Genomic DNA, 27,090 nt, shown 5'->3' on the forward strand with positions numbered 1-27,090 from the left:
TGAAAAAGATTAGTGTTGAGTTTTAATTTTTGTTTTAAACAAGCTTTTTTTTCACCACTGTAAATTAAAGATTTGGGCCTTTTTCATTRTATTGATAAATTTAACACAATAGCATGCATGGGATGGCTGTGGGAAAAGGCAGCATTTTAAACTGCTGAGATAAGTGASGTCCACATCAGGCACCTTCAAACAGGTGTTGCTTCAAAAAGCAACAGCAGATAAAAGCCTCTAGCACAGCAGGATTGCCTTAGAACCACGACTGGAAAAATAAGAATGGACAAGAGGGCAGTGGTAAGTCAGAATCTAAATTTAGAACAAACACTCAACAGGTAAACAAAGAGCGAGGAGATGGCAAATTCCCTTCATGAGATCTCACTGAGATCTTGAGAAAGGACAGGTGGGAAAAAGATTTATTAAGTAAAATATGGCTTGAACAATACAGATGTTTAGACTGTGAATCTGAGTGGGAGTCTGGCATGAGGAAATATTATATAGAGTTTCACTTGCCACTGGGATTAGACAGAGGTTTCGTGAAGAGAGATTTTGGGTCTATGTACTGGTATTTCTTCAAAGCCCCATTTAAGAAAACAAATCCTTTCACAAATTATACCCTTCCATTTCAACATTCCCATCTCTCTCTGCAGAACTGCAATTATGTCACTATCTTCAATAACAACTAGCTAGTATTTCATTTGAAATACCATTAAAGCACTAAATATCRGGAAAGTTACACTGATCTAGAGCAGGGCATTCAGCTGTGTAAAAGCCAGAAAACATGCTAGTCTGTTGTTCTCATTCTGTTCCCATTTGTGAGAGCAGCCTCTATTTCCTCCATCCTCAAAAGCCACGTGACTTGAATTTTCTTTTGGCCACAGTATGGGAAAGTGATAAAAGCCCTGGGAAAATCCACGAAGGAAATAATAGGGCCATAGGCAATACACAGTGATTAGATGAATGAAATTATTGAACAGAATTTAAGGGACAGGATCTCCCTTGCTCCATCCTAGGTAGGGTGTCATTTGTAGACTTGAAGCAGTTTCCTCCAACTCTCTTCTGAAATATGACAGATTAATTTTTGTGGATAATTTGTCCACTTCTCAAATGAAGGCAGAAATAGAAAGTAATTTGTGAAATTAAATGTGTCAAATTTKTGTACTATGTTATCGAATTAAAACTGGCAAAAGAGGTTTGTTTGCTAGACTTCCTGCTGGACATAAAACGCCTCGCTGAATCCACTGAGAAGAGATCCAAGAATTTTGAAAACTATCTAACTGAACCCCAGATCATAATGCACGTAATGTAAGTTTATCAAGTATATAATAATCATGTAGAATATCTGAGATGACACCTGAATTTTTCAGACTGCTGCCAACACTTCAGTGGTAACACCAGCCTTGTGCTGTGAAAAAGAATGCATTCTACAGACATGGAAAGACATGGAAACCTCAGGGAGGTCTAGAAGCGAGTTTCTTAATTTAAGGTCAAGAAACAATCACCATCAGGGGAAGACCATCACATTTTGTRGTGACAAGATCTGGGAATCACCTGTACAGAAACTACCAAAAGCATTTTAGATATTAACAACAAAGAATTGGCATCTGAATGTTTCTTTTTATAAAGCCRAACAAAAATACCTTCAAAACCCAAATATGATATTGCATGGGGTTGAGGGATTAAAGTATCATGAATTAAAATCTGAATATTGCAACATTAATGGCTTTGACAAAATATCTACTTTGAGCAAATGTTCTAATGCACTTAGCCAGCAAATAAATAGTATGGCTCAATCTTAAAACGTTAGTCAAGAGCTAAGTATTGATTCAAAACTTGTTCTAATAAAATAATGTGATGTAGTATGTCTTTGCCTGGTAACAAAAAAGTAACACATTACAGAGCRTCTRATCCAAAGCTCACTGAAGTCAGTAGGAATTAAGAGCCTTCCAAAACTAAAACAAAGTCTTTGAATAGGCTAGCAAATACAATACATTGCATTGTAACATTATTAATAAATACTATCCTAAAAAAAAAAACAAACAAAAGCAAARCAAGGAAAAAGGAAAGAAAAAAAAAAGGTAAAAAGATTTTAGAATGAAACATACTAAACCCAGTTGCTTTCTCATCCAGTGTGATCATTTAATGTWGCAAAATCAATCTCCAACAATGGCTAAAACATATGGGGAAAAGCATAAACAGAGCTCATAGAGCTGACTCTTCTGCTACACATTTGCAGCTCTCAGGATTTACTGTGGAAATCCTGAGCCCAAAGCTATGTAGATCTCCCTATTTAATATTTAACAATGAAACTGTATTTTTCTTGCTATATCGTTTTTTGCTCCCACCCACAATTAAGATCTCAACAGCATTTCATGCTCTACAACACAAGTTCTACAATTTCCTTCTTCACTGAAAAAAATCCTAAACCACTGCTTCATGTTACATTCTGTTCTGTAGCTTCTTCCCATATGAGAAACAAAAATAGTTGTAATCTATTAAACTTTCATGTTAATTGTTCTGTCTAGCAGCTGCCTTCCCCTACCCATCCACCCACCCCTCTACACTGAAGAAATTTTCTTTACTTAGATTTTCTTCACATGGTCAGTGCTCTGTGCCTCTAATTACAGGGTACGCCTTAACCAGCTTTGGTAGTATTCAAGATAGAGGCACACCAGGCATTCACTACATGCTTTAAAATGTTCCTAAATTCTCCCTTTTCATAACCCCCAAAATTCTGCTTCTCCTTTCACCACACCAGCACTGAGACGATGTTTACAGACTCACAATGACTCTCAAATCAGGCATCAACAGCCTCTTGTATATGTACAGTCACAGCTTCATGATTACCAACATTTTGCATTCATCAACCCTGTCTTTCATCTGAATTTATTGCCTCAATACCTACGATGGGATCTCTTCCTTTTTATTTGAGAGTTCCATAGCATAATCTCCCGCGTCTAAACTAGACATCCTAATTCATTTTATCCCACAATGCCTTTCAGACAGCATTTACAATAGGACAGGTGACTCACATCACTAAAATATGTGCGTCTCTCCAGCATCTCTCTAAAGTGAATCAGCTCAGATGTTTCACACTGTTAGAAAAATCCCTGTTTTGCAGGTTGAAATTCAACAATTTACAATGACCCCTATTTTTGATAGTCCTGCATGATTATGTAACCATAAACAATTCTCATCTTCCTCCAGACCTCCTCTTTATTCAGGCCTCACATCCTCCCTGATATTTCTAATAATAACATGCTTGATTAAAAGTCATATACACAACACCTTACCTTTGATGCCATACGCATGAAGAGTGAGTTTTGATCCTCTGCTGTTCTCATCTTCTCATTTTTGACCAAATCCTTCAGGTTCATACTATCATCATCTTGAAAATACCTTACTCTCTCTTTATCGACATGAGTAGGGACCTGGAAGCAAACACATTAAAAATAAATATCAACCTAAGAATGATCAGCTCTAAAATTCAGACCCTAGCAATTTCAACTAGTTYAAAGAATGATGAGTCAAGCTAAGCCTATCCAAAACAACTGGGCTAACAGCTCCATTTTATCTAACGAAAAGAACATCTTTCCCTTTCTTCAGTTGCATCATTATGTCTAAATAAAAATATAGCCTCTTTCCAAAGTGATTACATCCTTCACATTCTTAAAGTAACAGAGCTACAACATTACCACTCAGGAAAGGTATATAGTACTTCACTGAAACAGTTCATAAGCTCATAAAAATGAAATATTCTATGAAGTAATTCTCATTATTGACAGCTGTAAAGCTTTTGYAAAGTCCCAGACACTACTGAAACACAGGAGTCACAGACAGTACTGAAAACTTGTATGAATAAGGTACCTCTGCTGGGAAATSTTGCCATCTTAGACAGTGTGCACAAGAGAACAGAGATGTCCCTTAGGGCAGGACTAAACTAAATTCTGAAGGAGTACAGGGAGTGGTCATTAACATAAAGCAGGATATCGTTTTCCAAAATGAAAAGAACAGGAGGATGACAACAAATTCCTCATCCTCTTGGGTCTTTCACTTCCCCATAGCAGTGTTGCAAACTGATCCATCCTACTAATCAAAAACATGCTTGCTAGAAATGAGAGGTAGTGTCACCTCCTCTTATCGCAAAAAGATCAAAGTGCTACTCTATTTACTGTAGCAAGCCATCATCCTAAGAATAAACACTGCTCCAGCTTCCAAGTTTCTCATTGTTCCCCAARGCATTCTGTTACAAAGATTAGGTCATAATTATTATTATCATGAATATCTCAGTAAAATCTTTCTTAGTTCAGAGATACTCAGCTCTGCAAATCTTTGTTATTTACATAATTTTATGTAACAGAAACTACTTGGCTAAGACACTGTGATAACTTTTCCTTGAATGTGCATTTAAGTAAGTCCTAAAGTGATCCCTTGGGAAATGCAATCTGAAAATAAACTAATTATATGCTTAATAAATAGTTACTCTAATACTTAATTACAATCATCTTCTGAAAGGAACTTTTTAACTACCTATTGACATTCTGATAAGATATTCATTAATTACAGCACCATAAAACTACGAAATCAGTTAAGAATTGCAGTTAAGACTCAGATTTGTAAAACTTACAATCTGCCGCTTTCTCCGTCCTCCTTTTGGCTCCAGTGGCTCTGCTGGTCCTGTCACAGGCCATGCCCTTCCACTTCCATCTGTTCTGACAAGGACGACTTGCTCATCTTCTTGACGGCYTGAGGCCTGTGTCGGGTATTAAGACATTTTAAAACAGATGGTATAGACAAGCCATTAAATAAATGTTTAAAATCCTAAAGATTAAGTAACAGATTCTTCGCATTTTTTGTGTTCATTATAATTCAAAGTAGACAGTTTCACCTTAACAAGGTATTCTTTTTCATATTTGAAAAAAGTATTAAAAATATATTCAGTTAGTTAAATGCAGAGCTAATCTTTCCAAAAGAACCAAGTTGGTATCCTTGTTTTTTTTCTCATAAAACTTTATCTCCATAAGACACACAATGCTTCTGAAGGTTTAAACAAATAGTATTGAATTAATATATACCACCATCATCATAATTCTGTATTCTTGAAAACCATCTGAAAAGCTACAGCACAYTGCCACTTTTGTTGTGGACTAGGGGTGTGAAAAATGACCACCTTCACCTCAGTCCCCCAAAAAGTTATAGAATCAGTCCTCATGGAAGGCCCTTCATAGGGCTGTCCTCAAACTTGAATAATGATATATTATATGTATACACAGGGGAAAAAAAAGGCACAAGTTCTTCACCAAAAAGTAAGTATTTAGCTTTCTAAAATATTAAGAATAATTGAGGAAAATAATTTAAAAGCCTGAGAACTTCTTGATTACACTCCAAAGATGTTTAGGTAAATCAGTTGATTAAATTAGAGCACATAATGAGGTCATCACTTAATCAGATGATATTAGGACAGCCATTGTCAAATCTCATAAACAACTTTATTAATCTCAGTTTGAAGCTATTTTCTACCAAACTGCTTTCCACATGCCATCCCTGCCTAAGGAAAACTTGACCCAGAAACCCAAATAAAGTCTGGAAAATCTGTAGATACCAAAGAATATACCAACAGCTTAATTACATTATTTTGAAGTCAYATGAAGGTAGAAGCTAGGGACCAAAAGGCTGCCTAAGTAAGCCAGACCTCTACCTTCAGTAACACCAAAAGCATGTCTCATTTTGCAAAGCAATCCAAGATGTCCAGCACCATTCTGGCTCCAATAACAGTATCGATATTTTCAGAGAATACAACACAACTTATTTCCAGCATCYGCCTGATGCACACCTCACCTATTACTTTTTCACAAGTTAAGGGCTTTTCTCCCTGTTGGGAGGGGGAAAAAMTGTGATTCATCCCAATAAGAGAAAAAGGCTATGTGCATTCACCCCACACATGTCATGTGATAAAAAGGTCACATCTGGATGAGACACAAACAGCCAGACTGGGGGGACTGGGTTTTCAGGCCATCACCATGCTGTTACACTTTATATGCAGCAGACAGGGAAAACAAAGATGAAATTAACTCCAATAAGAATGTACCATAGGACACTTCTCAAATGCCACAGTACTTCTAAAACTTGGGCAACTTTATAATTTCGGAGGTTGAATACAAAACCATAGACATTGCAGTGAAAACTCAAAAATCCAGAGCATTGCTAATTAGTCTGAAATGAAGTAGACCTTGGTAGAGATAAAAAAAACAAAAAAAACTTTGTCCCAAACCCACTATACCCACATGGCCAAGCAGGGATACAAGAACTCTCCCAAGAGGATTAGTCAAATCCACATAGTAGAGCCATTTAGAGTTCTCAGTGAATAATTCTACCAAGTAAACTCTTCTCAAGGGACCTGTTTATGTGAAACCCTCAGTCAGGAGTATCTTTCCAATCATACCGCTCCTTTTACCTATTGCCTGTATAAAGCCTCCAAAAGGATGCTGAATTCAGGTAAATCAGGTCTCTCCTTCCCCACACCTTTGTGTTACCAAGACAAGAATGGAYTTTTCCCTTCCCAGTTTCTGAACTTTAACCTCATTGTACCCATGACTTTAAAAAAAGACAAACTGCTAAAACCAATACAAATACCAACCAACCAAGTACAACAGCAATGCTTCAAAAAGAAGAAATAGAATAGTAAATGTCTGATTCTTATATCAACTTACAAGCATCTAATTCCTTTTAAAATCATCCATCCCAAAATTCGTCTTCACTAAAATTCTTAATACAGACATTTCAAGAAGAATGCCATTGATATGCAAGCTGTTATTTTCTCAAAAAATGGAAATCACAAGGTGTTCTACATGTCAGACTGTATTTGCCTTTGAAGAAAGGCTCTAAAATGTTAGATCCAAACAACATTAGCACTCCCTTTTCTTCCTCTCATTTCTGCATGCTAACACACTAATATACAAACAGTAGAAAAGTACCCTCTGGATCTGAACCATGGAATGGGAGCTGTTAGGACAGAGAATGGGAGCAATAGAGATAATATATACTGAATACTCTGGGTCAGAGCCCTACAGCTGGCAAGGTTCTGCCTGCTTTAAGAAGGTTTGAGGTTTTTTCCGCCTAATTCCCAAGGGTCCTGAGTCCTGACACAAAGCAGGTAATACTGACCATAATGAATTTAGAATTAATATTCCAGAAGAAAAAAAAGGCAAAAAGTTACAGTAATTTTTAGCTTTAGAATACAGAGAACAAAAAATAGAAGTAGTCCATCAAAGAAAAAGAAGCAGATAAAAGAATGAAATAATTATGGATAGTATGAAGAGTAATGTGAAGTCATGCTAGAGACTAACAGCAAATGCATACTAGGAATCAAGATGAATCCAAGGGGTACAAGCCAAACACGATTATTCAGAAGATTAAATATGTTATTAGAGGTAAGGACATCCTTCAGAAATCAAAACCCAATTTAAATAGAASTGACTTAAAAACACAGCATAACAACAGAAAGTTAATTGTATTAATGCAAAAAATGATTTGTAGGAGGATCTTACAGTAATTAATAAAGCTATTTCTAAACTTTTCAGAAGCAAAAAGCTTTCTGGTAGAAAAAGGAAAGATGCTCAAGTGGTTATTGAATTGTGAAGTTTGAATAATAAATTAATTATTTGCATTCCATTCATTAATGCTTTTTGAAAGAAAGAAAAAAGAAAAAAAAAACAGAATAAACTTTAGAAATCATGTTTAAACTGAAGTATCAGTAACAGGAGTTTTTCAARCAAGCTGCCATGAAGTAATTATTTTCACTAGAGTTCCCTTAAAAGAATTCCAATATATAATGTCCTCATCCTTCAGCATGCACTATATCCCTTAAATAGGCCCCAGTACAAAAATAGTGGAAAGTGGCCAATACAATATCAAATCTAGCTTTCAAATGTACCATGGGCTRATTCTGGGAATTCTGGGGAAATGTGTCTAACATTTGTAACGGACAGGTTCACACAAGTAAAACAAAAACCAGAATTCCTCTACATTTGAACGATGATGTCACACTGAGAAAGAGCTTTTGCAGGAAAAATCCATGACTCACAGAAATAACAGACTTTTTCAGAGGGGTGTGGATATCAATCTGACTGCAAGAGTTACTTAATGCACTCTTTTTATCTATTGATATTTTCTTAACACTTGCATTCCCATGACTGTATAACATTGCACATGGTAACACAGYGTGGTAATTACGATATAATAAATAATCATTAATAATTATTACCAGATAAATAATATTCCTATTAAGTACAATATAGGTTTAAAAATATACATTAAAGTATTTCAGATATGACTGTTAAATGTTGAAGTTGGAACTGGAGAAGAAGCTCAGTCACTATCCCTGAATCTTGTGATGGCTACTAMACAAACAATATAATTTATAGTCTAAAATGGAAAAAAAAAAGGTGTGTATTTCCAGAATAAGAGAGRAATTGTTTGTTGCCATTAATTAAGGAACATGAATTTTTACTTCAGGCCAATTAAATATGCAAAGTACACAATTGTTCTCACCAAATGTACAAACAACTATACAGCAATTAACACCCAACYGAACAAACAAGCAGAGAAGTCTGGTTTTGGAAGATAAAAGCTTTAAATTAAATACATAAATAAATAAAATACACTATGAAAAAGGTTTTTTAAGTCTCCAGAGATTCCTCCTGCTCCATAATCCAGCAGGAGGAAGTGGAAATCCTCTGCCACACCAGGTGCACAGCTTAATTTGAGGAACAGACACTGGAGCAGGGGAACAAMTGGAGTAAGCAAAGCATGTGAGATAAGATTTACTCAATTAGAACTGTTTTGCAATGCTAATAGCTRAAGGGAATAAAATATATTTTAACAGTCAGTGTATTGTGAGGTAGGGAACAATTAGAGCTAGAAAAGAAAAACAGTACTTTTTTTTTTAATTACTGAGCCAACAAAAAGCTGGATGCTGAATGAATTGAAAGCTGTCTGCAAATGTTTACTGAGGGCTACACTCAAGTGGTACTAGAACAGTGTAGTGAAGGAGCAACAAAGCTCAGGRATAGTCTTCAGCAAGGAACAGCCTCTACAACCAAATGCTAGCTTTGTCAAATCAGATGCTGCATTAAGTGTGCCACCTGTTTTGTTTCTCCTACAGTCCTCGGCCAATGGAAATGCTTTGAATATTGTCTTATTCCTCCATTGGAAAAGTCTGTCCCTACCTTCTATCATCAGTAAGTGTCTTAAAGATATCTAGCACTTCTCAGAATGCTGGACTCAGCTATTTCTTCCATCCACTGTCTCCCATTGCTCCTTTTTCTCCCATTCCAGTTATCCATCTCCTAAGTTCTCAGGTTGCATTCTCACAGGATGACCACATTTATCAGAAGGATGAGCAAATCCCATTGAGAAAGAGCATCTGGCTCCGTCAGTGCTGGCAATTCCTAAGAGGACTTAGGAATCTCCTAAAAGGACTTAGAAATTCCTAAGAGGACTCAGATTCAGAAGTCATTGTACTCACAACCTCGAGTCCCCACATAACAGGTTTCAAAACCTCTAAGCTACCCTTCAGGCTCCAACATTTGTTGTGAATAACAGCACTGCAACCTTCAAGGTAATGCTTAGAAAAATCAGGAGGTAAAACATTCTCCAGAGGAAGACTGAGCTTTGGATCTCATAGCAAGATGAAACTGAAATGGTCAGAGGTCTATAACAGCAGTCCACAGCATAAAAGTTGTATCTTTGATTTGGGTTTCTTATAGAAGAAAAAAGAAAAATAGCAGCATGAGGAAAGAAGGCAAGAGCAAATTTCTAACTAGGTTAGAAGCTAGTATTTTCAAGCAAGACTTAGTAAATATATTAATAAGAATCACTATTACACATTTGAAAGGTGATTACATAGAAATGGGATTTTAAAAAGGTTTTAAAAGATCATAAAGCTGGTCTGCAATAAATAGGTTCTTGTGTTTGGCAGTGAAGAGAAGCATAAGAAAATCTAATGCAAGCTGCAACACAGCTGAACCATTCTATGGAAGAGCATCTTTTATCACATAGTGTTTTGTTTGGGTATAAAGCATAAGACTAAAGAAAAGCCCCAAAACTCCAAACCATGGAAAAGGATTAGGTCTCCATCCTTTCTTTCCACCAGTCAGTGAGTGACACCGGTTAATAACACAGTATGTAAAAAACTTCATTTGTCCTTGTTGATGTAAGGACAGGTGCCCTTTAAATTCAGCAATTCTTTGTTCTTATATTACAAAAAAGTTATTTTGGCTAATCTGTTACTTCAAATAAGCAACCTGGCCTTCTTAATAATTTCCTCTTTACAATTAATGCCTCCAACCAGCCCTGCATTTCTATTCCTATTTCCACCCAGTACTTRTTTTCTTAGAGCATCTTTAAATAGGGTGGTCAGAATATCATCTCATGAGTGGAATGGMCATACACACAAATTTAAAGTCAAATTCAGTATGAGTCATGCTGCAAGCATGTGAAAGTAAAACTGGAGCTAGTAATGTGTAATTTACAGCAGCTTTCAATGTGCCTGTCCAATGATGCACYTACTAATGGGGAAAACTAAAGCAAATAAGTCTAACTTGAAAATAATACTGGATATCAGGAAGTCACATAGCCTTGAAAATAAAACTTTTTAAAAAAGCTCTAAAGATTCAGTTTGATACTCTAAATTGTTTCCACTTTGAAATGGTTAGTCACTCAGTCACATCAATGACCCTCTGTAGGTATGTGACGTCAGAAACCTTGTAAAAAATGTAATGACTAGATGGCTTGTTTCTACAGTSAGAACATCTGACAGAGAACATATATATACTCAGAACTTAAAAAAAAGAGAAGTATTGCAGCATGGCTGGCTCTTAGTTCCACAAATTTCTATTTCATCTTATCAACTGATTTAACACAGTAAAAGGGTAAACACAGCAGTAAAAACATGCAGAAATTTAACAAGATGTTAGGAGAAAAACAGAGCCAGAAAAAAATGGCACATCAGTTACAAATGCTGCGTGGTATTTGGATATGGCTTTTGTCTCCAGCGTGACAGCACACTTCAAAGTTTTTGTATTCTCAGTTTGAACCCTAAGAAGTTTTAGTCATTCTGCCCTTTTATACTTTTTACATGTACTGAAATTGTAAGATACTTTACATCAGTTACTGATACAATTTCTCCAGTATGTTTTAATTGCAAAAGCCAATTTCCTACAAATTACATTCAGGAAGCTAAACCACTTAATATGTTTTTGTCTTATAAATCATAGTTTAATCTTTTCTTACTGACAGCAACATGAGTGTCAATAACTGCATATACCTACTATTTTTTAAAAGTACACACTAACRATTGAAAGCTGTTCTGCAAAAGTATACTGACTTCATTATTCTGTGTTCTGGTTAGAGCTAGTCAATCCTGTATGGAAAACACAAACTTTTGGTGGTGAAAGAATGGCACAGCCATCTTGCAGACAAGATTCAAGTGTGATGGAACAGCAGGAATCAGAAATYATGATGAGCTGAAAACATCTGAGAGTAAACACGCCATGAGCCATCTGTTGCTGTATTTCCCCACCAGCTGAAGTTCCAAATAAAATCTGAGATTTTTACTGTGCATTTAGTGAGCATCATAAATCCTAGCTTTCTAGTTTTTGTACAAGTGTCTCAGTTATACTTTTCTGCAGAGCAATTTTAAATAATTTTTAAAGGATTCTTTATATATGGTAAGTCTATAAGCATTACTACAGCTGTATTTAGTTTCTGAATTGGTTAAGTCAGAATAAATGTTATGAAAACATATTACAGGTAAATTTTGGCAACCAAATATTTTCATTGCAGAAAAATACCTGTGTTTATATTCTCAGTTCCCAAACCTAAAATTAAACATCCTGGCACACCTGCAATTTTGAATGTTAATTTTCAGGGTGATTTGGCTTTTGCTTTTTTGTGTTTGTTTAGCACTGGTTTCTTTTAAAATAAAAAACTCCACACATCAGAAACACTGATTATTTTCCTTCTTTCTTTCACTTCCTACTCCCAAGCACTAATYACTATCTAAATTTTACATGTATACACACATATACACAAACACACATGTACACGCACACACACCACCTTACTTGTAGATAACTCTTTTTCCAAGGAATCACTGTCATTTTAAAGTTATTTGTGAATAGGTCAATCTTGAAAAAACACAAAAAATAAACATACATTCTTGTTTTTGCCCATTATCTTTACAGGAATGAACAGATTATTGTTTCAGGTTTGTTCAGCATCTGATTCCTCTCAGCTACTTACTCCTAGTGGTTTACTTGTCTCAGGACAGTAACTCTCCTGCAAATCATTTCACTGCATAAAGATCCAGCATGTTCCATCCTGTCTCTCCTAATGCAGAACCATCTACAATGGGATGCAACAGATGCAATTTTACAGAATCATAACATGCTAAGGGTTTGGAAGGGACCTTAAAGATCATCCAGTCCCAACCCCTTGCCATGGGCAGGGTCACCTCCCACTAGACCACGTTGCTTAAGGCCTTGTCCAACTTGGCCTTAAACACTGGCAGGACTGGGGCACCCACAACCTCCATGGGCAACCTCTTCCAGTGACCAACCATCCTCATAGTAAAAAATTTCTTTATAACTTCTAAAYTAATTTTGCCCTCTTTCAATTTGCACCCTTTACTCCTTGTCCTATCACTACAGCTCCTAACGAAGAGTMCCTCTCTGGCTTCCCTGTTGGCCCCCTTCAGATAAGCAGGATTTGAGATTTAAGGCAAACTGTTTTATCCAGTTTCCTTTCTGAAAAACAGTGTTAGTTCTTMAAAAATAATTTWAAAAATATTATTTATACTGACTAGTTTTCCCTGAATTCTCACTCAGTCTGGAGTCTAATGCATCTCAGGAATCCAAATTAAACATCAGGCYTTCAATACATCAAAACTTGTGTTCAGATAGGAGGTGCTAGAAACATAATCATCCTTATTATTTATACTCAAGAAGAATAATTAAATAAAAATAGCAGAAGCATTTGAAGTACATCAAGCTCTTCATATTACGAAGTTTTTCATTAAAAGGCAAGCCCTRCTTATGCCATAAAACTCACTAAATTAACTTTTCCTTGCACTATAAATCTTCTCCACCTCCGCTGTACAAGCAATAGACTGGAGATTGTTATTCTTACAGATGCAATAGGCAGCCTAGAAAAGGTTTTCTCCTTTAAAGCAGCATCATATATCAGCCATATATCTACTGTAAAGTGAAATGCTGTGCCTGCCAAAATTCAAGTCTTACTCTACAGATATCTTCCATGCCCAAGAGGCTTCACAGAAGCACTCTTCAGTAGAAAAACATTCATACTCAACCAAACGCTGATGGACTTCCACAGAAAATTCATTTATTTAAATGAAGATTTTCTATGATGAAATAATTCATATATTCCCTACATATTCTCAAATGCATACCAGAAAAGCCCGTAGCTGTTTCCCTCTATTTTTCAGAACTCTMTTTTAAATACTCTGTGAAATATATCCTTTACCATGTTCTTTTGCTTAAAGTTCCACCTTCTAGCTTTCATTCAATTTTGTATSGATTTTGTTTTTCAAATGCAATTTATCATTATTGAAAACTGTCCCTAGCATTTGCTAAGCAGAGACTACTTTCTGTTTCCTGCATACTAATTAAGTTTTATGGAATACAGAAAMAGGCTTATGGTTGAAAAGCTTTTCTTCTAAGCCACACTTTATTTGGGATTGAAAATAGTTTTAAAAGATCCATGCTCTTATACTATATTCATCTACCACCATGTTGTTGGATTAGATGTTCATGGTAAATCCCTTCCAAAAGATATATTCTATGTTCTGCCTCTTTCTCATTTAAATTTTTACCTTCCAATTTTTGTACTACAAAAACCCACTGCAAATTATGTGCCTCAAAAGAGTTTCAATTAATTGTGCTAATGTTCCTGATAGAATTTGTTAAATAAAAATACCGAATAAAAGTTTAATTTACATAAATTGTGACTGGTACTGACAACAGCAGAGGTGAYATCCTCATAACCAACATAATAAAATCGAGAGTTGTGTAGCACTTTCAGAACAGAAATACAAATTGTATTTAAGAGATAAACTATGAACATGTGGAAGTTATTTTCTAAATGCTGAATTCTCCACAACTTTCTGCTGTCTCCTTACATTCAATAAGCAGCCATTTTCACCACCTATCTTAACTCAGAAACCCTATGGTACAGCAGCCTTCTCTTTGCAGTTTCACTAGGATTCAGAGGGCAGCCTTGCTTTCTCAAAATGCCCATGACAAATTAGACAATAAGCATCTGAAAATAAACATCATTTCATTCTATCTCAAATGAAATCAAAAGTTTTTTGATTTCCATAGACTCTGAAGTTGCCTCCTGCTCAAACTTAAAGACAAAACAAGCACAATCTACATTTTAATTCACCCTTTTAAAAGGATCTCTACATGGGCACTTATTGTAGTTGTACACATGACTCAAGTATTTAAGTACAATACCCATTAAGACCCCAAATTCCATTAATAAATAATTTATTCATACTAAAATTTATAAGGTTACATACTTAAGGCAGCCTGCAGTGAACAACAGGGGAATTCTAACCATGCTGAGACTTGGTGAAATGTATCAGCTGAGAAACACAAGGCTTTTGAATTTCAAACATCAGTTTTTGAAAACTGTACTTCAAAACCACATTTTTGGGATTGCTTGAGACAGAATTCTTGTCCAAGTAAAAAAAACTTCAAAACTAGTTACTAAGTCACACTGTAAAAGCTGTATTTGCCTCTATTCTCACTTACAGACAAAATAAAATTATATAAAATTAAACTAGGATTTAAAGTAGCACTTYATAGTCCCTTCAGTCTCCAGTTTCTTGATCACTTTTGAATAAACCAGCACCACTATCAAAAGAATTGATCCTGTCCTGTGCACCCCCCAGCTATTCATATACACTCTTATACTTGCATAAGTCTTCACTCAGTCACACAGTGAACAGAATTGGGAAATTGATCCAYGCCCAGTTAATTAAGAAAAAAACTTCCTAGGGAGATGCATTCAAAATTGCCTTTACTGCTTCCTGATTTATTGGCCCAGCTCTCCCAACAGAAATTAAAATAAGGCAAAGCCCCATTGTAGAACCTCCCAGCACGACACCGGCCATGCTGCTCCGTGGAGGCAGAGACAGACCTGCCTGAAACAAAACACTTCATGTTTGTTATTGGTAACAGAGGCAAGGCTATCAAACTTTGGGATCAATAGGACATCCATTTGGAAAAACAYTTCTGTGCAAACTGCTTCAAGTATCTCGCTTGCAGTACACCTGGCTGAAGTGTCTGAGGCTATTGTTTGGGTGGTCTGTGCCACAGTAAGGCTAAGTGATAACGAGTCAAACACACCTTCACAAATCTGCCTCTCTTGTRTTACGAGATAGTTTCTGAGTATCTGGGCTATTGAGACACACAGTGTGACACAGCTGGCTCTTGATACACAGCTGGAAGCTGTAAAACCAGTAAGACTACCCTGGCCTCACAAAGATGGGGTTTAGAACTGAGCAACTGTCAGCTCTGCTGGACTGCTCACACTCAAGCACCACATAATATAGGCTAGAAGAAACCAGGAAAAAGGCACAGGCAAGGCACACTCATAAACATTTACATTTGGCTCTTTTGCAATGACTGTTGGGCGTAAAAATGCTTTAATTAAAACTTAAGATAAAAATCAGACTATGGTTAAGATCAGGGCTGACCAAAATTGTTATTCATAATTCAGTTCCTAATGTGTCTACCAACATTTGAGGACCAACCACAACACAGTTTTTACTTCCCAGTTATAAAATCTGAATGGATTTCYCCTGTGTAATTACACAACTCCAATCTGTTTTATTCAGGTTTTTTTTACATTTACAAAAAACATGCCAAAGAATTGCACTGCAATGAAGCAGAGTCTACCTACACAGAGCTTTTGTAATTTTAAGTTATGAATTCAAAGAGTGAGACTTCATACCATTGACACAAGGTAGTCAGCAAGACCACATATTGTATTCCAGCTCATTTTGTTGTCTAAAGACTGGAGAAGTACTAGTCAGTGTCTGAGGTGTGACATGAAGTCTTCTTAGAAAAAAAAAAAAAGTCAGCTGCTCACTAGCCGCTGAATTTCACTGTGGAAAAGGGTCATATTGAACAAGAATATTAGTTTTTGCCTAAAAGTTTCCTCTCCATCATGAGGACAGAGCTCATAGCTTAAGATATTAATCGTGATTCCTTTTATCTGTGTTGCCATGGAAGAAGCTTTCTTACATTTCTTAAATACCACCCTTCAAAAGGAATAACATTTGAAGTGCCAACTTCTTCAGAGACAGAAGAATGATGTAGCAGCCAACACATATCAGTTTCATTTTTAATGGAAGACATATAYCCTTCCTGAGACAATATTATGAGTAAAAAAAAAATCCCATTGAATTTGCTAAAGTACAATCGAGAAAGTTTTGTTTACTAACAAAAGGTACAATTCCATTTCGACAGTTACTCACCTGAAGTCACACTTTCTAATTTTCCTAAGTATATTTGATGTTCTCTATTTCAGTTGCTACCTGCATCATACCATTGTGTTAGTGCAAAGAAAAGAAGAGTATTTTCCCACTTACCTCTCTGACAGCCTTTGCKGGAATCTCTCCTTGAGTCTCTCTCAACTTGCGTGCATTGTCAAGTTTTGCTTGAAGCTCTGAAGCTAACTCCTTCAAAGAAAGTGATAGTACTCTATCAGCTTAACTATTTTAAACTCTTAAGAGACCTTTATATCAAAATGAACTATTAATTTCAATTTTTGAGTTTTGATATAACATTTTATACTCTAATAACACAAAAGACTAAAAAWAACATGTCAATATAATTCACACAACTCTTTAAAGGATATAATATGAAAAAAATGTTCAGAATAGAGGCATCTGAAGCACAGGAACAAGTATTGCAATTAAAAGAGCAGAAAAACTATTCATGAACATTATTAAGTTATACTCATAAATTATTTACATGGCTAAGCACAGATATTACTTTATGTAYAGGAAGCTACATAAGGAAGCCTGAACACATCATATCCTTTTTTTTTGTACACACATACACATCTTTACACACATACATGTGCTCTGTGGGTCTAGATATAGGTCTCAGGCATTTTTGCTATGCAGTTTCACATCCACATCTCTCCACACCCTTTGCACTTAAGACTTTATTTTGAGAACTAAAATGTACAAGAGGTAGAAAAGAAGAACTATTTACAGTCTTGTGCAAATTGGTTTTGATGCTCAGCTCCCTTATCCATCTGTCTATTAAACAAATACAAGTATTTCAGAGTATCTTGGATTGCTAAGAATTGCCAAGTGAYAACCTATCAACCTGGAAGGAGTAGAACCATTTATACTCTGACCCCTTGGCCACTTTCATTGTTTGGACTACAACGATCGTGCCCATATTTGCTGCCCCAGATTTAAGAACAACACCACACAGCAAATGAGTAACAAAAATAGATTCTGAATTCATTTGGCCCACATGGCCAACCCTGAGCTCCAGCCACCAGGACATGCTGTTACAGAAYTAYCTGTTCTGGTSTGYGGGGACAAAYTTGWTTAAACAAGCTGCATTTTCAATTTGATGAGAGAAGGACCATGCAAAATATTTAAAATGCCACGAGGCAAGGACTAGCTATTTTATTATTTAAACTGTTGTTGTTTGGTTTTTTATTTTGTTGGGTTTTTTTTTAAACTACGCTGATTCAGAGTGCATACACAGAAAACAGTATATATAAGAATAATAGTAAAATTGTAATACTTGTTTCTGCCACATGATTTGGGTCAAAACAAAACAAAATTATAAAATATTAAACGACTTATTTTACCCACAGAACACCTGTATATTTTTCAWCAAATTACTTTTACTCAGTTCCTATCAGGTTGAAAAGAAAAAGACCAGACTTGTGCCCGAAGTTTTCTTTAGGCAATGCTAATGAAGCTAAGCAGTATCAGAAWTTTTTTTTAGAAGTTTACAAATTTTTGCTGCTTTTCATCAGAGTCCTTGGAAAACCTTCCCCACCCCAGCACTTTAGCAACAAGGGTATAGATAGTTTMAATCATTTTCCCCTGCAGGAAAATGTATGAAATAATATAATACCTTAAGTGACTACACCAGTYCCTCACAAACCTATAATTACATTCATAAATACATTTTTCCTAACTAGTGTTTTTCAGTATTAACTAGGAAAACTACAGATTAACATATTGATGCATCTATTTAAACCATTAACACCATATCTCAGTAGAAAATACACTCCTTGAATCTACTTTTAATTCATCTTTGAAGCTGATAACATTTCAAATGCATAGGATTTCTAGATACGATATAGCTGTTCAAATTTCTAAAGCTACATACACACATCTATGTCTAAAGTCTGTGGAAAAGAATTCAWAACTTAAAATTGTTTGAAAAGATAGTATTTGTAAAAGGGACACTTTCTCCTAACAAAATYTGAATTAACTTACAGGGGCTTTAACACCATGTCCTAGTTTCAGCAATAATGACAAAACATACGTAAACTTTCCATAAATCAAAGAACAGCAGCTCTTGAGMAATATTAATTTAACACTTGAAGATGCAACACATTTTATATATTACCATAAATAAATATTTATTTATTATTTCTGAAAGATACAGACTTTGGTGCAAATACATGTCACAAGARGCAAAGTAAACAGGTGCAGCAAAAATTAATATTAAAAAATAAATACAAAGGGGTAACATTTGCTTCTAAAAAATACAAAATACAGTTCCTTAAGAGCAGCTATGTAGAGCCAAGCACCTGAAAAACACACCTTAAAAACAAACAGACTCTGACCTTGTTATAACTGAAACTTCCAGACAGTACTACYGAAGGGAATTAGCTCATTATAACCWTGTTTAATGTAATAAACAAAACATATATACTTCCAGAATTTAGTGTTCCACAAGAGTGAAATTCTTGTTCCTTCAGGTTGCTGGCTGAAACAAGCCATGTTAAATGCACAGCTGTTTCTCCCAGCTCCAGGGGCCCAGTCTCAATCAGGGCAGGCATTTTGTGGAGCTGAATACAAAGCATTCCACCTGTTCTCAGYGCAGAGCTGGCTGCGATGGCATCTGCAGCTCTCTTTGTTCTATAATTTCCATATCATAATTAATAAACTTGCTTATACAGCAGAGCTACAGCAAGCATCTACTTGTGACAAAGCTGATGAAATAAGTAAAGCTCCAGACACTGTTTACCTTGTAACACAGACAGGCAGCTTTGTTGTTTTCACCAGCTCCCTTTTTAATAAAAAGGGCAGAGAACAACTCATTTTGGACATGCTGCTTATCCTACAAAGACCAGTGACCTGGATCCTCTGCTCTAGTCTGTGAACCATTACATTTAAACCAAAAATTACTGTAAAAGCAGTATCTTCAAATCCTAGCAAATTTTGCAGGTCTTTAATTGCTTGAATCAATACCCTTTGTAAAGAAACCCAGACAGTTAAATTGCTGGGAGCTTTAAAGAAAAATTGCAGTAAATCATGCCAGTTTTTCACAGCCATTACCGTGTCTCCCATGAGTTCTGCTTTCACAATCCTCGCTCCCAGTCTGTTCATCTCCTCTTCACTAAGAACCCGAGGYGGCTCATTCTTTGATGATCTGTAAAACACCAGCTGCATTAAAGCCACAGAAAAGCAATGTAATATTCACCTGTGTCATTAAGTATGATAAGCCTACTACAGTGGTACATATACGCCTATTGGCAAAGTAATTTAAAATAACATATTATAAAAATATATTTGCATCAGAAGTTGCCAAGGACTCTGAAACCAAACAGTTTGAACAAAATTTTTATGAAGTTTGTTTCCTTTTACTTTTGAGATCAGTTAAAATGAAAAGCAGTATCTATGAACATCTTCCCAGCATAAAAAAACAGTCAAAAGTCAGTAGCAGGTACAAGCAGGAAAAAAACAAGGGAAACAGAAATTTATTTCAACCCACTCTAATTATTCTTTCTGCCTTTGGATATGCTTGTACTTCTCAGCTCCTGCAAAATCACTCATTTCTGAGTTATTCTACTCATCAAATAGCCTTCCATCTCTTGAAAAGTACTTATTTTTCCCATATTTATCTGCTCACAGTAAAATCTTTGTATCTGAACATATTATGGCTGATACAGTAGAGTTATCATGGAAAATTAACAGGCACCATTTTAAAAATATGAAGTCCCCATAGATGAGGCAACAGCTGGTAATGAATAGTATTGTACCTTAATTTTAAAAACTCAGCATATGACTTGTTATGATGTTTATTAAATAAGGACTCCAAGAAATATTGCAAAGAGATATCAAATAAGTTTGGCTYTTGTTCTCTAGCCCTAGGAAAGTCTAAAACCAATTAACTAAAAGTAAAATATCTAAAACAAAAGACACGTAAGAGTACAGTTATGATATTGGTTCCTACTGTTAGAGAAAGAATTCACTCACTATTTGGTATGGGTAAACATTGTAGGATTTGAAGCATGGGAAACCTTTAATGATAGTGTCATCTTTAACCAGCAGATCTCCCCAGTCCTGAGAAAAATTACCAATTGCTTTTGTTAAGTTTTGAAGATGCCCAATCCAAGACCCCCAAAACTCAGCAGAGTTTACTTTAAGTTCACCAGAAACAAAACACTCAAGATTAAGTTCTCACTTTTCCTTAAGCTATATCTTTCAAAGCAAGGCAGATTGTTTCAGTAAAGGGGAAAAAAAGTGTTTATTAATTAACCTATTTTTTTTTAAGTGGTGCTAGTGCTTGAAACATTGAACTTTTTGAGACTCCAGACATTGTTTAGATTTGCTTTTTATCTTGTCTCAAATTAAACTCTGAAGCAGTCACATTATTAAGTGTGACTTCCAGCCAACGTTAGCTGATGGACTTTTCCTCTGGGGAGATCCCTTGGACATCCAATCAGCACTTTTAATTAACCTGTGTCATAACTGTCCAAAACACTTTGATTTATAGGCTGAAGAAACTTCCTCTGTGCTTTAGAAAAGATAAAATTTAAAAGCTATACTTTCAGCATRAGAGACAAGGAACTGAACCAGCAAAACCTATTAATTCAAGCCTTCAACTCCAAGATTTRTTTTTTGTGATTGCCAACACTATTGAAAAAGTACATGTATTACAAGTCTTGAAAATTTAAGAAGAAAGCAGTAGCTTATAAAYTACCCTCAACAGAAATCTACAGCACATATTCAAACCCGAAATGTTCCAAAAGCCAGAATTTTCTAAAAAATTCTAGCCAAACAAAAAAAAAAACCCAGCAAAAAAACCCACAAAAACCAAACTTCCCAGTGAAGGAAACAGGAAGACAGGTAGGTTATTCACTATTTCAAACACAGAATCTCAGAAGTTAAGAGCCATCTTAGAAGAACTTGGAAATAAGTTATGTCAAGTCAGCTCAGTAATTGCATTGGCTAAGAAATACAATTAAAATATCAAAGAAGTTGCGCAATTGGGTTTAACAGTACCAGAACAAAAATACATGCAAAAGAAAATATCAGTTGAACAGTTTCTGTGCCTAGTTCTCTTCTGTAAGGAAAAGAATTATCTTTTCTATCATAATAATTGAATTCTTTGAACTTGAATAAGTTCAAAGCCAAAAACCATTTCCGCACACAATCTAATTTACCAAAATTTCTACCTTTGTCCAGTTACAATTAGAATTGTACTTAGTAAATGTGGCAGTTAAAAAGAAGGTACCATTTTTGTACCTGCAATTAAAAAAAGTGAATCACCATTATTTCATAAAAAAATAAAAAACAGACTCAAAAAAAGTAGCTGCTTCTTTGAAGAAAACAATACTGAGGCAACGGTATCACTAACTTCTACTCAATAATAACATTTTCTACTATGTCTGGCTGGATGGGATGAATATATTATTTCCATAGCAATGCAGTGGTGCATTTTSCTCCACACCATGCCTAGACCTCCCCTTCCTAGGCACTCTGCAATCCCAGGATTCCCATTATGTTTGGCCTTTGTGCAAGAGTTTGGTGGTGAAGTATCCCTTGACTGTAGCAGGAATTTTGGCCTGGCTAAGGTGGGAGCCCACTGYCCACACCCAGAACTCGTGGTGCCTGCAACAATGTGGAACAAACTCAGAACTAATCAGTCACCCCTTGACAGCCTCTGAACACTACTCACCTGAATCACAGCCTGAATGGAACAGTACCATTGCCACTGGAATTTTCAAAATTCCAGTAACTGAGCCAGACTGTGGCCAAGATGGAAATTTACTGATGACTGAAGCCCAAGGATRCTGCAACTCCAGAAACAGYGGTGCYCTGTGATGCCCTCTGAGCTCTCCTACACCACGATGGGCAGTGCCAGCATTGCTCTGAGTGGGACACCTCCCAGAACTCACCAACTCTCCCATTTGAAAAGATCAGAGCACCATCATAGAAAGCTGGTAAGGGCGCCTGGGCTGAAACCTCCACTCCTTGAAGCTCAACTCCTGCTTATTGATAAATCCAACACATTTGAAGAATTTCACTGAACTCAAGAGGAACTTTTAACAGGCATTTTTATATTCTCACATATTTTATATATGCACATATTTTTAYACATTTACACACATCTATCCCTACATGTCTCTTTTAGTCCATATGCATGCATGTGTGAATTGTTGTAAGATACCATACAGCAACTATAGTATGAATGTTGCAATCTCAGATCTGAAATTGTCACTATTGTGATTATAGTAAATCCTATTGACACACTATGTAAATGTTAAATTGGTCAATAAGTAGTGCTAAAATCCTGTGATTCATCTTGAAACTGTAAATAAAGTTCAGACTGCTGCTATATCAGAAGTCATGYAAAAATTTCACATGTGGTAAACTGATACTTTAACAATATCATATTAAGATCATGGTATCTTGGACAGGGGTTCTTCAGGTGATCCTAATTAATTATAGATGTAATCATTGATCAAATCAAGATGTAAACTGTTGATCAAATCTGAGACAAAGATTGGACCTAGCCACACCTAAGCTCTATCAGGAGTTTAGAGAGCAAGAGTCTGCTCAGAACCTTGTGACACAATGGAAATGTCCCACTTACACTTTTATGTCTTCAGACTACATATAAAACATTCTAAATCAATTTTAACTCAGTTTTCTTTTATATGTTTCATTCATGTAGTCAATAATAGAATGAACCTTACCACCAAACTTCGTTAAGTCTCATTTTTATGACTTTTATAGATTTATATTAAAACCGCTTTTGCAAATACCGTGACGGTGACTCTTTGAGCAACCCCAAGCCACTCATTAGTGACCAGCAGCCCCTATGGAGCTGTGCTTTGGATTTCTCTGGAGACAGTGCTGGTAAGCCAGTAACACACCAGTATTTTGGCTGCTGCTGAACAGTGCTTACACAGCCTCAAGGCTTCCTCTGGTTCTCATTGTGTACCCCCAGCAAGCAGGCTGGAGTGAGCACTGTTTGGGAGGAGTCACAGCCAGGACAGCCAAACAGGCCAAAGGGATATTCCATGCTACATAACGTCATGTCCAGCAAAAAAAAAAAAAAAAAGCCCTGGAGAGAGCAGTCTTTCCAAAGCAGCTGCTGCTCAAAGACTGATTGAGCATCAGTCTGCTCGTGGGAGGCGGTGAGTGACTGACTGCCCTTGTATCACATGTTGTTGTGCCWTTCCTTCACTCATTAAACTGCCTTTATCCAATAATGAGTTTTTCTCCCTTTTGCTCTTCTGGGCTCCCTCTGCAGGACTGAGAATAAGCAAGCAGCTGGGATGTGCTGGGATCAACACAACACACACTCAAAGCAACAGCCAGCTCCACACTTTCCAACCCATCCCCTACCCCTCAAAGACCGGTGGAAAACAACCCTGGATTATGCACACCTTGTACCTAAAGAAACTCATGAACAAACCAGGACTCAAGAGTTGAAGAAGTTTCACAGGCTTCACTTCAGACATGMCATTCTAACCAGAAGTTTACAAAGTGCATTTAACTGGTAAACCCCAGGCACTTCAGTGCAGTAACTATTAGGGCAATATACAGAAGAAGAAAAAGGATCACTAAATTTGAGTGTCTAATGGGTCATACATCAGAGGTTTAATGCTAYCAGATCTTTGTTTTCAGAGTAACTAAAATAACTATAAAAATAGACTTCTCATTTTCCAGCAAAATAGCACCTAGACACAATAAAATAAACAATAAAACAAGACATGACATACACTTATGAATGGAACTTTCCATAGTGTGTACAAATTAGTTATGTTAGAATTTGGAAATACTATTGCCATGACTAATACTCAAGCTCATGCTTTAAAAGAACAATAGGTAAGGTGAACATCATGCAAGTAATTTATATTCTTGCTATCAATGAAAATTCAAATTTCATTGGCTTCTGTCAAAGTATAGCAAGTAAAATCTGGGAATAAYACCCAACATGCAAAATATAAAGAACTGCATAGACTAATATGCCTGGTTTTGGTTAGTCATGCAGTACTCATTAATGTACATTTTTTTTCTTTGGAAATACATAGTGAGGTATATAAGCACTATATGTAGGAAAAATTATAAATAAAATAAATACTTCATAACCTTGTTAGGAGTTTTTTTCTGCAAATAACTGACATAAACATRTAAGAAAGAAGGTATTACATTTGATCATATTTCATCAAATGCTTTTTTCAACCAAATCACATAATGCTTCTTACATACTCCAACCAAGAATATTTACTTGTTCAGCTTTCCCAAGAAATTGAATAAGATAGCCCTAACTATGAAATACTTACGCACATCCCTACAAATTATTGGAAAGATCTGAAACAAAGGATTCACAGTAAAAGCYACCTAATCAAATCACTGGAAGAACCAGCAATCTGCTAATACTGGAGAACAGGAGGCCTTGAGCAGAGCAGAAAGTCAGTTCTCTACAACTTAGTTATCTGACCACCTCTCCTTACTACTCTCTGCTGTCTTTCACAAAAGYAAGTCAGGGAAAATTAAATTCCTGCTGCCTATTAAATTTGTGTTTCCCTTCCCAGTCCTATTAATCCTTCCTCTTCATCACAGAAAATGCACTTTGCAATCAATACCTTCCACTATTTTTCATATGCTACTGCTTTAGCATATGAGCTCATCTCACTAGTGGCAAACCTATCCCTGCTGTATTAATTATTTCCGTTTTYAGTCAGCATTTTCTAACATTTCAAGTCTCTTATTTTATAAATTCAATGACTGTTAAGATATTTTRCAGGTGTTTTTGCTTAAGAGACCAATTTTACTGCAGTGTGAACTAAGATTAGAAAGAAGTAGAAAATAACCTATCATTAGCAATTCTCAAATGTGCTGAGAAGACAAATCAAGTAGGGGATGTTCACTGAATCTGCTTAACTTACTTCTTCGAACTGCCCTTAGCTGGAGGCTAAGACTCCTCCTCCAAACTAGATGTGATATGATCAGTGTTTATGTTGTAAAAAAGGAGATACAGCTTCTCTTATATTTTGCCATGAAAAAAAGGCAAATAAAAGCCAAGTAAAGATGTTCATAAAATACCTAGAGGATGATGTTTCATTGTCAGATAAAATTTGCTTCTTCTCAAGTGTATCATTTGTGTGCTCCTGTCGCGATTTCTCTTTTTCATCACCTGGAGTTCTTTTCCAATTTTTCCCATCAATTTCTTCCCTAGTACYTGATGATTTTTGATCAGATACTGATTTCTCATTGCTATCTTTTGCGTGAGTTTTGGTCCACAGTGCAGTATCCTCATCGGGTTTTTGGAAACGGCTGCTCAAAGAGCTGTGAGCTGGYAGTTTGGAAGAGGACTGCTGGGACTTGGAGTCTCTGGGTGCACTGTAAGATGATGAATCATCTTCAGAGGGTTTCAAAAATTTGTGTTTCATGTTGCTTAGGGATGAACTCTTTTCCTGATTTCGTTTTTCACTGGAATATTTTTCTGCTTTGGAGTTGTAGCCCCTTGATACTGAGTCCATGCTACTGTGTCCACATTCCTGATCTGCTCTTGACACATCTCTTCTGTAACCCTTGTCTTCCTGCACCCACCCCTTGCCRTATTTGTCCCTGGAACAGCCCCAAAACATGTTTCTGGTTCTATCATCTTCATCTCGTGTTGCCTTTTCAATATGCCGTTCTTTCTTCTCTTTCTCACTTTCTGAATAGTCAGTCTTCTTCCATCTTCCACTTCCATGATAATTTTCCTTTTTGGATGCAGCTTTTTCAGCTTCTTCTAATCGTGATTGAAAYACTTCCACTGACTAAAAGAAAGAATAAAAAATTCATACCACTTTTAAGACTACGGGGTATTGTGTACATATTTTAAATCTGCTACAGAATCCCATATGTTAAAAACATTTTACAAAAGAAATACATAAAAGGCTGGGTAACTTTAAACCCTTCATCACTTGAGAGAAGCTTCTTCTCATATGTCTTGCACTACATATTCAGTACTTGTGCCTTTATATGAAAGTAATCTTTTCCAAGCATCTATTAGTATGAAGMAATTTTAACTGAAGATCCTTACCCCGTATCTCTCAGCTACAATTTCCTCAAAATTTCGTTTCTCTCTCTCAGCCTGCTCCTTCATCCTTTGGTATGATTTTCGCAGCCAACTTAATCCAGCATCTTCTACCACTGTAACTAAAGTAGAAAACAATGAGAGGCCATAGTTTTACATCTTAAGTAATCACTCGTATTTAACCTTACTCTGCATGAGACATTAAAGCTTCAGCTAAACTTATTATAAAAATTGAAGGACTACAAAAGAAAAACAGAATTAATATAAAAATTCAATTACATATCTTCATAAATGAATGTTGGTTATATCTCACAATACCACTGATTTAATTTAAGCTTCTCCAGTTTACAATAGAACAAAATCTGTTTCCAAGACAGGAGCAGCATATCAGAAGCTGTGGAGTTTCATTATGACATTAAAGCACCATCCTGTTGTTTCTACATTCTGTGTCCATTCTTTGGCATACCCCTTACACACA

The 27,090-nt window shown here is 36.0% G+C and overlaps 1 protein-coding gene across 2 annotated transcripts in view; it reads right to left on the reverse strand.

The window, feature by feature from the left end:
• The window catches only part of CWF19L2 (CWF19 like cell cycle control factor 2), a 63,420-nt gene that overhangs the window by 15,734 nt on the left and 20,596 nt on the right, over positions 1-27,090 (reverse strand). For both annotated transcript variants that reach the window (XM_057372484.1, XM_057372482.1), the window contains exons 7-12: positions 26,619-26,734; positions 25,634-26,352; positions 19,628-19,721; positions 16,673-16,762; positions 4,622-4,747; positions 3,288-3,425 (exon numbers count right to left, since the gene is read on the reverse strand). In XM_057372484.1, coding sequence (XP_057228467.1) covers positions 3,288-3,425; positions 4,622-4,747; positions 16,673-16,762; positions 19,628-19,721; positions 25,634-26,352; positions 26,619-26,734 — 1,283 coding nt within the window. The remainder of the gene's footprint in view (positions 1-3,287; positions 3,426-4,621; positions 4,748-16,672; positions 16,763-19,627; positions 19,722-25,633; positions 26,353-26,618; positions 26,735-27,090) is intronic.

Source organism: Malurus melanocephalus, unplaced genomic scaffold (assembly GCF_030028575.1).
Source record: "Malurus melanocephalus ecotype Western Australia unplaced genomic scaffold, MMel_1.1 scaffold_172, whole genome shotgun sequence".
NCBI lineage: Eukaryota > Metazoa > Chordata > Aves > Passeriformes > Maluridae > Malurus > Malurus melanocephalus.